The following is a 17328-nucleotide window of genomic DNA, read 5'->3' as shown; positions in this document are numbered from 1 at the left end:
GGTCACATGGGCCCATGAATGGAACAGCAAGAAGAAGACACAACAGCAATAATGGTGGAGCCAGAGAGAAGTATTCTCATTGTCATTGTCTTGTGATGATTGGTTGCACTAACAACCAATCATCTCCCAGACTGCCTTTGTTTGGACCTGGGATCTGTCTCCTATTGAAAATGTCTGTCCAATCATATTGAAAATCATCAACAGCAATGCTGAACACTCAGAAGAATGTTGGAATGGGTTTATGGGTGAGTATTGATTCTGCCTTTGTGTCAACTTTGTGCTCAGAGCCTACTGTTTCTTTATACACATTCATAATTCTACTGAATTTCACATATAAAAAAAACAAAGTAGTTTCTTTGCTGGATAAATAAAAGTTTAGTCAGTTACCAAAATACAGGATAGGTTTTTATTGGATTTTGACCCACCATCATAATGGAAATGGGGATTATAGTTGAGATGATAACGTGAATAATACCGTCATGCCACACTGGTTGACTGATTGCATGTTAGTATTTATATTCTCTTTTTTCTCTAGCAAAATTATTTTATGTTTTTTTAGTCATTTCACATGTTCCTTGTTTCTTTAAACTGTAGTTATTGTTCGGTTGTAACGTTTGTTACTGCTTTTGTACCCCAGTACGGTGATAGTTTTAGGCGCTGGGATGTGGGCTGCACTGACGTCGAAGATCTTTCTTCATACCTTGGAACATCATCAGTTCGTATACAGACCTGCAGTTGCCTGTTCACCGCTAGGAGGCAGTGTTCTCTGTGGGTTGTCCTGTGAAGGGGGCGTCCTGTCTACTGTTGTAACAGACAACCTGGATTCGTCTTCATCAGTCACAGTCCACCCTCGGGTTCACAGCTCGCTCAGGACATCCGTGTTTTGGTTCACTTCGCAGTTTCAGCGGGACGGAAGGCGGAAATGCAGCCGAGAGATGCACGGCGTATGTAGGGAGAAGATAACACAGAGCACCGCTGAATGAAAACATCAACACCAGCAGCAGCAGTACAGCAGTAGTGGTGTTGTAACCTCACCTTCTTCCACTGTCATCGCTGACAAACACTCCGCTCTGAGCCGCAGGTGGGTCTCTCTCTCTCTCTCTCTCTCGCACCACGATGTGACAGATTAACGCCATGTATATATCGGTTATCGATGATCGATTATCAATGTTGTTTGTGGAAATAGTTTTGCAGTAGAAATGCATTTGCAATGTATCAATATATATGGTTGTGTGTATATATCATATAGCTCTACAGAATATATATGTAAACATATGGGTAACACATATATGTAAACATATAAGACAACACATAAGAGAATGTATGCGGCGTGTGCAGACCTAAAACCACCCAGAGATACATACATACATACAAAAATACATGTGCAAGTTAAAATATACAGCACACATGGGAACATGCGTACATTCGTCTACATACACAGAAACGGTAGACGTGTGTATTTTATATACAGAAGAAGCAACCTGAACCTGTGCGTATACACATGCAACTGAATACACATGTGCACACATACATGTGTACAATAATACTGCTAATCTTTAAATACTTCAAAATTAGGACGATTTAACAGATATTTATGTTGTTTATATTCATCGATTTGAATCCAATCAGATGTTGGCACAGCCTTTTGTCTTCATTAGAGACGGTGTAGGTACCTGATTGATTGGTTAATTATGGAAATAATCTTTAAACCCGTGTTTGTGACTGGAATTGTTGGAGAGCTGTTAGTTGCTGTTGCTCTGGGATGTTGGTGGTGTTGGTCAGCCACAGTGTCCACAGCAGTAATGCTCCGTCTGTCCGAGGGTGGGGGTCCTAACTGCATCAGCACTGAGATGGCTCTTTTCTCTATATAAAGTTGGTTGCTCTGAGACTGATTATAATGTTTGAATTCTAGTTGTCTATTAGCTGCTGCGTGAAGGTAAAGACACAGAGGATTATCAGGCTTCTATATTTTTTTGTTTATCTGATCTATTCATGTGCAGATCGCTGTGATGCCACAGTAGGTGGGGGTTTAGGCCAGATCACAGTCTTCAGAATAGTATTAGTGGCAGTCCAACAAGCCAGTATCCACATTTTCACGTTCCTTTGTCTGTAATCTTCACCACAGCATCAGACAAGAACAGCAGTCAATATATGGTGCTGGGTCTAACAACTGTACGTTCAGTACAAATAAGTGTGAATCCCAAAGGATGGGACGTTGCCATAAACATCTGTATATTAATAGAATGCTATCATTTGATGATAATTGACAAGATATTTATCTTTGGAGCTGGTAAACTTGATCTTTTTTATTATTTATTCTTTTTTATTGCTCAATTTGAGTTTGAGATTTCAATCTCCTACACAAACGCCATCACAGCTGAACACTTAACCTTGTGTTGCATCACCTTTCCTTTCAGCTACATGCAATAGCTGTTCAGTAACTGATGACACTAAATTCTATCCCTTTCTAAGTGCGATTCTCATTCTCAATACACACGTCCACAAACCTTTTCGGTTGTCACATCAGAACACATCATTTGGAGAGAGAGAAGAGCAGCATATTGACGAACAAAAGAATCATTAAAACTGTCAATGTAGGATAATAGACCAAAAAAGTGTTTGCTAATCAGTGGGGTAAATGTTCAAACACCATGTGGTAAAAGTATCCAGGCGTTTTGAAATTACATATCTGTCATTTAATTTACAGTTTTAGGGAACTGTTTAATGTTTCTCATGTGAGAAATTTGGCTCGCTACATGTAAAGAAAATGTGGTTTGCACATGAGAAAAATATTTAAGAAAAGGTGAACATTGTGCATGACAAAAATTTAATATTGTAATATATATTTTAATATTAAAATAAAAATCCAAATATTACACAAGAAATTTAATTAGTAGAATAATTCATTTGTTCCAACAAAAAAATAAAAAAAATAAAATAAAACTGCCACAAACCCAGAGCCACATTGTCATTAAACACACTTTTACATTTAGACAATCTAATAAAAATAAAAGTGAAGCCAGACTTAATGTCACACAGAAACACATCCAGAACCATTTCATTTTCAGGTGTGAACAATTTGACTTACTGTTAGACAACAGTAAACTCTACATGTCGTCAGATGAAACAGACCTGACTGTCAGGGTGGAAGCAGCTAAAGAAACATAAATGAATGTGTTTACTGTAGCAGGTGACTTCAACCTTTTCACTAGTGAGTAAATACCAGCAACCTCTGATTGGCCAGTTTGACCAAACCTCTTTCAATATACATCAATCATAGGACTATTTATGTCTATTTAAAGAAATGCTGTTCTTAAACTAAACAAGTGTTATATAATATAATATAATATAATATAATATAATATAATATAATATAATATAATATAATATAATATAATATAATATAATATAATATAATATAATATAATATAATATAATATAATATAATATAATATAATATAATATAATATAATATAATATAATATAATATATAAAAACAATACAAAATAAGACGTTTTGGTTTTTACTACCATTTTATTTTATTTTATTCTATTTTTAAGGGTTGTAACTGCCCTTTCTCCAGCAGGTGGTGCTCTAGGTGACTGACTATTTGCCCTACAAACTTGATCACCTGTATTGGTTGTAGTGTTTCCTTTAGTTCTTCTCCCAAAGCAGCTGTCCAAACTGTACCACACATTCACATGATATTCCTATTCTATTTGGAGACGGCGTAAACAAGGCAGGAGTCTCCGTGTCTTTTGATCCTCACCACCAATCTGATTTATTTAGGAGGATGTTCTAGCAGTGAAACTTTCTAGGAAGCACCCTTGAAACCTGGAAAGCATTTATCTGTGGGACTGTCACCAGGGCGCTTTAAATAATCCTCCAAAGGTCTCTGTGCAGTCGGCTGTAAGAAGTGTTGATTTTAGCGCCTGTAGATTTTCTAAGTGTTCAGGGATGAGGGTGAGGCGAGAAATTAATCCTCCAGAACTGTAGAAAAGAACTGCAGCTTTTAAAAGACTAATGTGCGTTGTCACCAGACTTTAACAGCTGTGTGGAGCGGTGCTGCAGTGGTTCATCACCACGTCGCACACAAACACATTTAGCTCGTGATCGTGTGTTTGGTTGGTAGTAATGGGGATCTTATAATTTTATATTTGTCTTTGTATTTATGTATTTTCAAATGTTTATGATTTATGATGATTCATAAACTTATATTAATATAATACAATATTATATACTCTAAATTTCCCAGAGAGACTCCCCAAGTGTTAATAAAGATCCATCTGTCCATCCATCCATCCATCCGGCCCTCCGTCCATAAATCCATCCATCCATCCATCCGTCCATCCATCCATCCATCCATCCATCCATCCAGCCGTCTCTATCTCTCTACACAAATTGTATTATATTGTTTTAATATAGTTGTTTGCAGTGGTTTTCAGTTTATTGCTTCTTAGTTTAACCAGGATCATAATAATCCTGTTGTAATCATACCAGCTGTGTAACTTATAGGAAACCCACTGTTGGTCTGATGAGTCGGGAAACGTCCAAACCTGTTAGGATTTCTCTGGGAAACTTCTGTCAGAATATATTATGCCGTCTGAAATAGTTCATGAGATATCTTGGACTCTCTGATTTGTTATCAGGAGATGTCAGCTGTTCCTACAGCAGGTGCATCAGGAAACCTCCCCATCACCGCAGCATCTCCATCGTGGAACTGCTCCTATGTCCTCCTCCTGCAGCATCATTTGTGATTTTAATGTTTGTTTGTTGTGGAGAGAAAAAAGACAGAGCCTGACAGGATCTGATTATCGGGCCAAAATGATTATGTTTGCTTTAATGAATGCTGTTAGGAAGTAGCCACTGCAGAAAGAATGAGTCATAGTATTGATTGCCTGCCCCTCCTCTGCTTGTTTCCCCTCTCTCCCTCCATCCATCCATTATTTGCTTTCCCTGCCTGCGTCTCAGCCCTTAAAATTCACATTTTGTGCCCATGCCAGACCGGCCTCACCTCTTCTCCAGAGAGAACGACTGGCACGATTTAAAGAGAATTTGCATGCAGGCCGGCTGAGGGCTTACATACCGACGGCAACGTGACTTGTTCTGCCCTACTGTCTGCTAGAGAGAGGGAGGAGGAGGAGGAGGCGGAGGAGGAGGAGGAGTAGAGGGCAGGGTTGCAGTGGCGGTGGTGATAATGGTGGTAGTGGGGGTCTTGTCACGAGATGCCACGTCATTGCCGTGTGAAAGCTATTTTTAGCACCGTAAACAGAGGAATTCCAGCCCACTGATCATGGAGTCGGAGTGGGGCTGAGTTTATGGAAGAGAGGGGGGGAGAGGAGAGGAGAGGAGAGAGGAGTCTAGGTCTGAATGAAGCAAGCTTTTCTCCTATGTTTAGCCTACTGTATGGTTTCCTACATACAGTACAGTAGTATAAAATATATACATATTTATACACATATATTTATATATGTGTATATTAGCTGTCAAATGAATGTACAATTTGTAATCTGATAAATCCCAAGATATTTGTGGATTAATCACGATTAATCATCATCTATTTGAAGTGTTGTGTCTAAGCATATTTGTCATTGAGATATGTTGAGAAATATATCAAATCTGTCCATATATCATAGGTTAAATATTTACGGTACTTCTATTTGTGTTGTTTTTTTTTTCATTTTTTCTATCAGTTACTGGTGCAGCTAATTAGTTCACTTCATAGAAATCAAACACATTTGAAGACACAGCTCAGTCAACGCAGAGTTATATCTGTGAAATATGAGCCATACATGCAGTACATGCAGTACATGCAGTACTGTAGGTATGAGAGCTGGGTCATGTGAGACCAAGGTTGTGTTATAGTGGATGTGAGGTCAGTTGTAAAAAACCCCACCAGTTAGTTTTACTCATGTCTGTTATGCCTTGTTTGTGCACTTGCTCTAATTAACAGACTGATAGCTTTGCTCGACTGCAGCGAGCCCTTTATTAAATATTAACACACACACATATACAGTGTGTTCAGAAGCAGGGATGAAGCAGAGCAGCCGCTCACTTGATACTTAGAACATCACAGTTAATTAAAAGTACAGTCTCTGCTTTTGGTTAGGAAAACAGACAGACTCACATTTTATTCAACCGTTGTTAATGGAGAAGCAAAGGTGCTAATGTATGATGTTTTACACCCACTGAAATACACAGTCTTTCAGACAATTGACGCTAATGTAATGCTATCAATTTGCATTTTACTGTGGTTTTTATTGGCAACTACCAAACAACTGACTTTTCTTTTCTCTATAGTTTTACAAAACATAAACTTTAGTTTTTAATTATGGTATTTCACTATATTCTGGATCTCTTTCACCTGGGAATCCAACTGGTACACAGTTTTAGACACTTTTTCTTTCAGAGAATAAGCAATAAGTTGATAATTATAAGATTATACACACTAAATATACATATATATATACATATATATATATATATACATATATATATACATATATATATATATGTATATATATATATATATGTATATATATATGTATATTTAGTGTGTATACATAGTGGAGGAAAGGCCAGACTCCAAACAGCGTCACTCACAACACCCTCTGGCCCACATTGGCCACGAAGTACTCTGATCTGGAGTTGGGCCAAACAGTAATGGTATTAGGTTGAATAGTGAAACTTTGTCTCTTCGTCCTCCAATCTCTCAGCTCAATCAACAGCAGTCATTTCCTCTGCTGCTTTTCTCATTACAGAAACTTTTCTTTAAATTTCTCTGGGACCACATGTTTGGGTTGATTTTTTTTTCTTTTTCCTACAATTGCTTTTGAGTGCCCCCTGCTGGATTGCACATAAGTTAGAAGGCTTTTAGGCATCAGAGCACTTAGAGGCATAAAATGGAAAATGGACAATATCAACACTAGGTGACATACATTAAAATGAATGGATGGATTTGTTAACATACAGTTGAACGACTCCACTACTGTGAGAAAACAGAGGAAGTGACTGATTATTTAGATTTTATCAGGTGATGAACAAAGTAGTTTTTCTAGATGTAGTAGGATTCTAGTGTTGATTTGCTTGGACTCATATCTTCCACCTGAATGTTCTGGGTTTGTAAACCCAGGGTCAAGCCGGAAAATAAGTTTTCATGGAATGAACAAACGAAGCAGTAATCTATGTTATTTTAGAAACTATTAATATTACTGCATACTAATGGACGTTTGCATCTTTTTTTTGTTGATCCCTCTCATGTGTGTACATTTCAGTCTGGGGTGTATAGGTTTTGTGGAAAAGTATTTTTTTTTGCTCCTTGGAATTCAGCTGACAATGTAAGACTTTCCAAACCCAATTTCTAGATAGACTATATCAATATGGCCGTATTTAGTTTAGTGTAGAGGTTATCATGTCTGCCTAACACACAAAGGTTGTGAGTTCAAGTCCCAGAAGAAACCACAACCTTAATGTTTTAGGACAAACAAAAGTCCTTTTCTTTTTCTTTGTTCCAATGTCTTCATAAACTTCAAATGTGAATTTGGCCAAACCTAACAGCCTGACCTGACTGCATTTGAGGACGAAGAGTTAACTCTGTGTACATAGTGCACTGAAGCCTGGCTGATGTTAGCACAGACATTAATGAAATCCATGAGCAGTCATTAGCTGATCAGCCCTCCCTTCTTAGACAGCCATTATTTGCCACAGTGCAGTGAAGCAGAGCAATTTGAGAAGCATCACAACCAACCCCTGCTCACATCCTACGTCACAGATGTCTTGCCTCGTGCTGCACCCACCCCTCACCCAGGCAGACCCCCCTCCACCCACATGAGCTAATAATAGCTCCTCACCCTTCCACCACATCAGGGTGTGTGTTTCCTCTTATCCACTGCTCATGCACCTTCTTATGTTTATTTATGTTTTGACAACATCATATGAGCAGTGCATGAATGTAAATGGCATTCGTGGATGGGGGATTGACTTCCACTTTAGCCCAGGACTATGTGATATTTATGACTGTGACATTGTGGGTGACAGGCTTTGTGCTGTGCATACGTGTCTGTGCACATGCTTCATAAAGACAAACATCAGCACGGCGTCAGCTGCTCAGTGAACCTCATAAAAGGCCTTTCTCATTTACAGGGAGGAAACGGTCACTGGAGATGGACTGCAGGGCACTGACAACATCATGTGTCTGTGGTTCTGAAATCACCTTAAAAACGTCCGCTGTCAGCTGAACGGCGCGGGGAGAAGTGCTCAGATCTCATGTAAGTGAAAAACAGACACAGTACTACAGAAATACTTTATCGCAACTGCATAGTGAAACGTATGTAGAGGCATTAAGAAATAAATAACACATATCAAAAATACTTTAAAAGTAAAGTCATGATCAAAGGTGTACACATTTTTTCTGAGGAAAAGAGCATACTATTTTTTTCTGTCTTGATGTCACTGACTGTAGGCCACGTGGTGGTAGAATGGGTAGAGCTCTTGCTCCCTTTTCCTGCAGCGCCCCCTATTGTAGATGGAACAATTGCCTATCCATGTCAACACAAAAACAGCTACTTCTTCAGAGAAAACATGTTCTCTTCTCATCTTGTGAATATGCTAACAAGTTTGCGCCCGTTTGCAATAGCTCTGTGCATCCTAGGAGGGGGCCAGTCCCCCACTTTGAGAAACACCACTACAGAAGGGAGATCCCCAGTTCAACGGCTCGGTCCTGGTCTTTCTGTATCAATGGTTCAAAATTTGACTGGCGGGCCGGTTCAGTATTGGTTAGATGTTAGATGTTGGAAAAAGTCATTTAAGTGCACAAGAATAAACCTACACTTTCAAAGATAATTTGGCACATTTGATGTCTGCCGCCACTTAGTGGCATCAACAGAAATGACACTCAATTTGTTGTAATGCGTGAAACAGAAGGATTGACATCAGTCTTGTACTGGTGTTTGGTGGGCCGGATTACAAAGCCTAGCGGGCTGTTTCTGGCCCACGGGCTGTAGTTTGGCCAGGTCTGCTGTGGTTGAGAAAAAAAGTACTTTGAAAAGTACCTAGGAAATAAACAGGAAAACACATCGAAGCAATTACATCCTGTTGTATTTGCGTCCACTACACTACTGAAGTTCACGAGCTGTTGGCCCCGGCCCCATCACTGATATGTACAGGATGAGGAAGAGCAGGAGGGTCTGGTGAGGAAAGAGGTGTTTGATACCATCACAAATTAACAGCCGTAATCGTAGCAGATGTTCAGGAGGGGCGGGACTGTGGTGTTAAGAGAGCAGGGGTTGATTCTGTTAGCGTGTGCTCTGCTGATGCTCAGATAAAGTGTGTGTGTATGTGTGTGTGTTTGTTCATGCCGGTGGAGTTCCTGTCATCCAGTTATCTCATTGTTACATGTCTGCGACTGGGAGATAAAGGCAGAGACTGAGTGGGAGGAGAGAGCCGAGCCGTGTGAACAGATGTAGAAGCTCATTCTCATGCCGACCCTCATCCTCCCGGTGTTAGCTGGTGAAGCACCGAGGTACAGTGCAGGTGTGTGGTGAATGTCATCCTGAAAAACCCATGTGCTGTTAAAAAGAGAGAAAGATTTTTATCCATGAATTCACAGTGACTGGTGAATGAATGAATGAACAGCAGGTGTGAGACCCGGAGATAAACATCAGAATTTGTCAGAATCACTCACTGTGTGTGTGTTATGTTGTGTAACCTTATAAGGTGTTGTGTGTATGTAGTAATTGAGGGAAAAGTAGTAAAACACAGGAGAACAAACGTACGACCTGCAGGACCAACTGCTGCACTTATGATGTCTTATGATGTCACTAGTTTTGATTTGTCACATTAACAGCAAAAATACTTTGTGAAGTTGGATTTGAATTAACCTTCTTAAAGATATTTTCAAATAAACTGCTATGTCTATACACTCAATAATACATTCATAATAATTAAAACTGTCAGTATGGCAGTTTCATGGTCAAAGTAAAAATAAATAAATAAAAAATGTTGTATTCAAAGCCAATGAGATGACCGGTGTGGACAGACTAATGTTCTAATGTAAATGTAAAGACTGTCGGTCTGGTGGGCTGTACCCTCTAGCTCTCCATGTCACAAAAAATTCCACCAATCAGGATTAGGCCTCATGGATCTCCATGGTAACAGAGCTTCCTCTCCCGGTTAGGTGGAGACATTGTGAGTGGGGAGGGTTGGACGGGAGCAGATCAGAGGTAGATGGGGGGAGGAGAGGAGGAGGCAGGAAGAGAGGGGGAGAATCGATACCCTCTCCAATTTCACACAGAGAGGCTGGTTTCCAATCTGTGGTTTGGGGGGGGGGGGTCAAAGCTGTGTGGATGGGCTGACCGCAGATGGCAGAGGAAAGAGAGGAGAGCAGAAATGGGGCAGTAGAAGGATGCCCTGGCTGGATGACTGTGTGGAACCAGGACCTGCTTCAGCCCCCCCTCAAAGCCTCTGCTGTGTGGACGTCAGGGTGGCTGCCTTCCTGCTGTTCCTTCCTCTGACTGTAGGTAAACACTGCTGCTGCTGCTGCTGCTGCTGCTGCTGCTGCTGCTGCTGCTGCTGGGTTAACAGTTACAGTCCATGTGCTTCCTCCTCCTGTGTCTGCCCTCTCAGCAAACACAGGTGGATGGATGACTGAGTGGTGGTCAGTAACACACTCACACCTCCTGGACCAGGCTGTAGGAGGGAAGTGATGGGGAGCGGGTGGGGGGGGGGATTCTTAGATGGACTCTCTGTTTGTGCTCTCTCGTCATTTTCGTCTTCCTATGTGTTGGAAGAATTTAATTTATTATCATTGCTTCATGCTGTACTGTCGTTTTAAGGAACTGTTTGCTTCTCATATTATAATCTAGTGTGCTCAAGACTGATGGAGAAATGACCAGACACAGCCACACCCACATTCACACCCACCTTCTTACTCCATACCCATTCATATACTCACACAAGATCACATGATATGTAAACAAAAGAGCAGAGGAAGGGTGCAGGAACTGGGAGTTGATGAGGAAGCTGCCAGCAGAGCAAGCTCCACTCTCCCCTTGCAAGTAAAACATCCAGACGTCTTTTGTGTTGTTACTTTGTCGTCACATATGTTAGAATAAACCTAACCCTATGAATGAGCAGAGGTTTGTGCAGCACTGTGTGGATGTTTTCCTAACGTGATGTCACTGCAGAGAAGCTCCAACTCGTGTTCAACAAACCTGTATGTTGAACATTTATGATGTGGTGCATGTGTGAACAGAAGAGGAAAGAAGAAAGTGCTTTGTTGTGTTACGTTGTTGTAACATGTCTAGGGTCGAACCACTCTGTTGTTCAGACTCAAATCTGGACGAACCGTGTTCATTCACGACAGTACGGTCTAGTGATCTGTCCCGTCTGTCATGACGTAAATGATGAGGTGTGTTTTAAACCTGCCCTCATTGTGATGAGATTGTATAAGAATCAGAGACAGAACTCATCAGAGCAGCCTGTCAGCACCTCCACCCTTTGGAACCTCATTGGAACCATCAAACACCTTCACCCTGGATTATTATTCTGGGCTGATCTTCCTGTTGAGAGTTTTTTTTCTCCACCACTTTGGCAAAATGCTGCTCAGTCTGATTTCATTTGGTTTTCATTAATTTTTGTTAAACGTATTCTGCTTTACTTTGTGTTATTCATGTAAACCCGGTATAACATCAGTGTATTATTCTATCCCCAAAACCTCAGCATACATACATCATATACATTTAGAAGTATATGAGTCATATGCTGGGACAAACAGCTTTTTTTTCTTTAATTATTCTTCAGTACGTACCTTTATAAAACTGTATCTTTATAGTTTTAAAATAAGAACTGAAATTAAAATATCCTCCTAGGGGTGTGTATTGGCCATAATCTTGCGATGTGACACGTATCATGACACAGATGCAACGATACGATATATTGCAGTATACTGCGATACTATAGGCATGACGATATATTGAGTTTTTTCTAACAATTTCATGGTAGGAAAACTGTGAACACATTCAATGTTGTTCCATTCTTAACATCAGGTGACTCAAACTGGAGCAGAGGGATCTACATTTGTAATCGTTAGATTAGAAAAAAAAAAGAAAAAGAACAATGCATGTTAATTGTTAATAAAAAATCAATACAGTACTGTAGAATATATATATTGTATTGTTCAATGTAATATCTCAATATTCCAGTGTAGTGGTATTTTCTTACACCCCAGTTGGAACCTTAGGTTGTTATTAATTATCTTCTTAGATTATATCCTGCTTCTCTTTCCGTAGTCATTCTCTGGATAATTGTGGAATTATTTATGAAGTCCAGAGCCGTGACGTTAATGAGTTTACTTTAGAATGATGTGTTTAAATAAGACTGGCTTCATAATGAAGCTAATCCGTGGTTACATATCGTGGCATGTTGTTCTTGACATTTAGCTTTTAATTAGTTTTGGCCCTGCTTTTGTCGTCACAGACCGAACGGCCAGATCAACTGACAGTGAGGTGGTCAGAGTGTAGCACCCACGGTCTGTATGACAGCACAGGGAAGAGACGGAAAGGAAAGTTCACAGGGTTAGAAATGTGCACGATAAAAAGATGTTCCTCTTCAGGCCCTAAACAAACATCATAAAATACTTTGACCGTGGCGTTTTGTGATAAATTCACGTTGTATTTTAGCCGTGAGGCTGAAGCCGACGCAGCTTCGTGTTGTTTCGTCCAAGCTTTCCATCGATGAACATCGTGACCTCTGTGCTTCAGCTGCAGCAGCAGCAGCTTGACCGAACATGCATAAGATAATCATTCACAGATGGACCGACTGTGACACACACACACACACCTAACACAAACACCCACACCTCCCGCTGCCATGTTAAAACAGCAGCAGACTTACAGCCCGTCCTACTGTAATCTGTGTAAGATTAAGAAGCCATTGTCATGTGACCCCGTGCTCGTCCGTGTCTGTCCGTCTGATTGGTTTGTGACTCCTGTTTCAGCAGCAGCAGGTGAGTTAACAGCACGGCGGCCGCACCGACGTCCTGCTGCATCACTGCTGTTTGAAGAGATGACTTGATGTCGTACAGTGTTGGATTATTTTCCTCCGTCAACCCTGCTTGTTTTGGTTTACAAAGAAATAAGAATGATGAGAAATGACAAATGCTTGAAGTGAGATGTGTCTATTTATGTTGACTCGTCATGTCTGGTAGTTTGATTCCCGGAGCATTGCCAAAAGCTTTAATGTAAAATATCAGTGAGAGGATATAAAAATAACATCCATTTCTTCCTCTATTGTAGTGAGAAGCAGAGTGGGAGAAAATAAACAAAATGCAAGTGCTCCTTTATTAGGATGTATAGGGCTTGACTGATCTCTGCAACAATCAGTACAAGCCTCAGAGGAGGGAAACCGCCGTCGAGAGAAGTTTCTAAAATCAGAGTTTGAGCTGCAGCTTTATTTAAAAAACACAGCGTTTTCTCAGAGCAGATGAAACTGAAGTCACTGCTGGAAACATGGGAAGGCTGCGGAGGCAAGAACAGGTTAAATGTGACCTGTAATTTGATTGAGTCATGAGACTATTGCATTTGTCTGCCCTCAGTTGATGACAGGAGCCACAGTGAACTGGATGTTGACGATACAATGGAGGTGTGTTCACTGGACCTGGATGATGATGATGATGATGATGATGATGATGATGATGATGGTGGTGTTTAAATTTTGATTTAATGATAAATTGATTTACATTTTTTATTACACATATTTCATTATCCGACACTGACTTGCTTTGACATCTGACCAGAGGCTAACTTGTAAACAAATGTAAACAAACAAACAGCAAAAACAAGAGGCAGTGGTCAGTCATTGATAACGTTACACCTGCTGAGTGCTTATATACACACTGAAAAGGTGGGTAGTCCACAGCTTCAAGGAAATTTTCTCTGTAAAAACCAAAAACTATATTTGCAGTTGATATTTTAAATTTCCCTTTTTTTGGAACTGAGATGTTTATGAAACATTATAGAAATCAAAACTCAAAATAATGGTTTTATAGGGTTATTTCTATTGAGTTCCTTCAATTATTAGAGCCAGTTTTTCACTAGCTTTTGTTCTGCAGTGCCAAAAAGACTTCCGGTGGTGAATTCCCCAAATTTTTTTTGTTCAAGGATGACATCCATCCTCACCTAGGACTGACAAGGCTGGTGTTTTAAAATTGTCTAAAACTTCCTGGGGGTAAATGAAGGCAACTGTTACTCTACATAAGGAGTGCACTTCAATACATGGGCTTATGGCCGCTTATGGCTTTGTTGGATTTATCTTCAGCGAGGAGGCCGGGGTTGGATTTAGGTTGTGACGGGATTTCAGCGATGAAGGGAGGTCAGAGGATTACCTTGTAACAGATCTGTAGGAAGGCTGGCCGGGAGGAAACATGCACGATGTGTTGTCTCAGCCTAGAGGTGGGATGGATGTTTGTATACGGAGGTTTAATCCTTGGTTCAAACATGGAAAACTCAAACCTGTTTATCCATGCACCCTGAAACGCTAAAATTCTTTTTTCTTCATCCTCTCTGTTTAGACATTCTGCCTGGGTAGAGGAGCTGAGGGAGAGGAGCATCTCTCCACAGTAGCAGTCTGAAAACAAACACTAACAAGGACAACCATGCTGATCAAGGAGTATCACATACCCATGCCGATGAGTGTGGAGGAGTACCGCATCGCTCAGCTCTACATGATCCAGGTAAGAGCAGCTTCCTCATCACGGTCTACCTTCAAACCAAAGTTTCAACTTCAGCAACAGAGAGTCGGTCAGTGGAATACACAGAGGTAAGAAAGTGTAGGTTTTCAATGATTGGATAATATGGGTCATGTGGTTATGACTAGAGTCAGGAGGTCAGGTTTATAGGTCATGGTTTGAGGAGGTTAAGGCGTCACACTGGACCTGAACATGAGGTCATTTGAGAACGGCAGTGGGTCAGCGTTGTCCTGCAGGGCAGATGGTGTTTCATATGGAAGTGGACTGTGTTGTTTTAGTGCAGAACACCTTAATAAATATGAGGGCAGTGGTTTTGTACAAACCACAAATAAGGTTCTCAAACAAATAATCAAAAAATAAAGAGATCTCGTGCTGCTGTAAGGACACTGTCTCTGTCCAATCCTGTCTCTGTCCACTGCTGTTTTATTCTGCTCCCATTCACACCCACAGTCAGAAGATGGTGTTTCAAGTGAGTTATCCTGTTGATAGAGATCACTGTCTTTACCATTCGCTGTAAAGTTGCTGCAATCAACTTATAGTTGGACTACGAAGTTGGACTTATATTGAAGTCAATATATTGAAGTCTTCCTGCAACACAGGAAGCACCACGAAATATGTTTTTCCTCTGTGGCTCGAACCCAGGACCTTCTGCATGTAAGGCAGGTGTGATAACCGCTACACTATGGAACCACAATATTTAGTTATATACAGTACTACAAAAACATTTTTTTCCATATATTGTTCGTACTGACAGACCAATAACAGCAGGTAGATGTATGTGTTGACAACTGTCAAGTCCAAGACACAGAAAACCCCCAAAATATATGGGAAAGTATTCATATATTTCTATGTATGTTTATATATTTATTTTTACGCACTCAATTCTGCGGAGGACTTGTGTCCTGGTGGAGACAGCCCTCTCAGGGACACCTTCCATCGACTCTTGAATTCATTCATAAAATGTCCTCAAACAAACCAATGTCCATGGAGACGTGAAACCAGATGCCTGAGAATCTGTGACATATTCTGAGAGAAACAGCTGTTGGTTATTTGGCCTGACGTTTTACTGTTCCAGACGTGTCAGTAGGAACTGGGGACTTCACTCTGGGGTCCTGTTGGACTCTGTACTTTTCTACACAGATGTTAAGACATTTATAGCTAGAGAGCAGCCAGTGAGAGTAGAAATAAGTAAAAGTAAAATACTGAGTCACCGTGTATTTTTATATGTGAATATATGCTAATAAATGGTTTAAAATAGTCTTGTTTCAGTAAATCATAAAGTGTTTTTCTACACAGTTCAATTTAAAGACTCATGTTGACCAGTAGATGTGTATATTACTGTAAAAACAACTGTTTTAGTATTTTGTTTCCAGCCGTACAGCCTTCTTTCATTTGTATTTAATTCCAACGTTGACCTGACAGTATGAAACATGAGTGTTGTTCGCTGCCAGTTACAAAGTGAAAATGAAAAATGACAGAGGGGGAAAATGGACGGCTGTGTTAGTCCCCCAGCAGCTGGTGATAAGGTTTGATGCATGAGGTTCTGGTGAGGAGTGTTCCTGGACCAGGCTGCGGGCAGTTGCACACCACTGCTTTATGCTACCCTTGTGGTGTCTCATTAATTATTCAGGGACGACGCAACCAGGCCGAAATGAGACCCTCGGCTGAGGCGGAGCATTAGAATTCCACAGACGTGGTCCACGGTGTCACTGGCCAAACTCGCAGCTCTTCTTAAATTGGACACACACTCTGTTTTCTTTCATGTTTTTCTTATCATCGTCATCCATTCAAGCCCGACTCTTAATTCTCTGAAAAACTGATTAGGTTTCTCAATTTTCTTACTGTAAATGTTTTATCCAGTTCTAAATTAGAAGAGAATTATATTTTTATGATTGTATTACGACCGTATTGACCTGAGGATGCAGACCTAGACATTAGACTGGAGTAGACTTTGGTGCTCTGTCTTTCTCGTTTTATGGATGTGCAACTTGGACTACGGTGTAAAGACACACACACACACACACACGGACTAAGTCAGCTGACGGAGTCCGGGAACAGCACCAGTGAAGTAGACTGGAGATAATGTGTACAACAAATAATAATGGATCTCCATCTGTTTTACTGAACATTCATTTCGTTGCTGAGATCAAGTGGAAAGACAAGTGCATTAGTTTGTGTGTGTGTGTGTGCGTGCGTGTGTGTGCGTGTGTGTGCGCGTGCGCGCAGAGAGCTGCATGAACTAAATTGTCAGCAACTATTTTAATAACTCTCATTTCCTCCCACAAAGTATTTACTCTAAATTGACCAAATGTCTGACTGTAGCGCGGCTGCTGGTTTGACTGCATTATACGAATGTTTTCACTCTGTTTTGTAGCCCAGTGTTTACAGGAAGCCCAACGTCTCCATCATCAACATGATTGATTTCATTATTGATTGATGATCTAAATAACAATCTCCATACTATTGATATCTGATGAACATGCACAGGCATGTTCCAATTATACCAGGGCTTTACAAGCTTCTTCTGCAGCGCCCCCCTTTGGAAGATAAGACTATTGTCAACAGCTATTTTTATTACACAAAGG

At 40.4% G+C, this 17328-nt stretch overlaps 1 protein-coding gene across 4 annotated transcripts in view; it reads left to right on the top strand.

Annotated features, from left to right (window-relative positions):
- The first annotated feature begins 411 nt into the window (after nt 1-411).
- The window catches only part of pitpnm2 (phosphatidylinositol transfer protein, membrane-associated 2), a 38385-nt gene continuing 21468 nt past the window's right edge, over nt 412-17328 (top strand). For 2 of the 4 annotated variants that reach the window (XM_025062474.1, XM_008325598.3), the window contains exons 1-3: nt 413-1081; nt 8143-8267; nt 14567-14728. In XM_025062474.1, the coding sequence (XP_024918242.1) occupies nt 14651-14728 (78 nt within the window). In that variant the 5' untranslated portion in view covers nt 413-1081; nt 8143-8267; nt 14567-14650. Of the gene's footprint in view, nt 1082-8142; nt 8268-14566; nt 14729-17328 lie in introns of all 4 variants that reach the window. The other 2 variants (XM_025062473.1, XM_017038817.2) reach the window with 2 other exon arrangements.

Source organism: Cynoglossus semilaevis, chromosome 14 (genome assembly GCF_000523025.1).
Source record: "Cynoglossus semilaevis isolate Cse_v1.0 chromosome 14, Cse_v1.0, whole genome shotgun sequence".
NCBI lineage: Eukaryota > Metazoa > Chordata > Actinopteri > Pleuronectiformes > Cynoglossidae > Cynoglossus > Cynoglossus semilaevis.
Note: the sequence above shows the minus strand (reverse complement) of the source record. Positions and strands in the feature narration are given on the sequence as shown.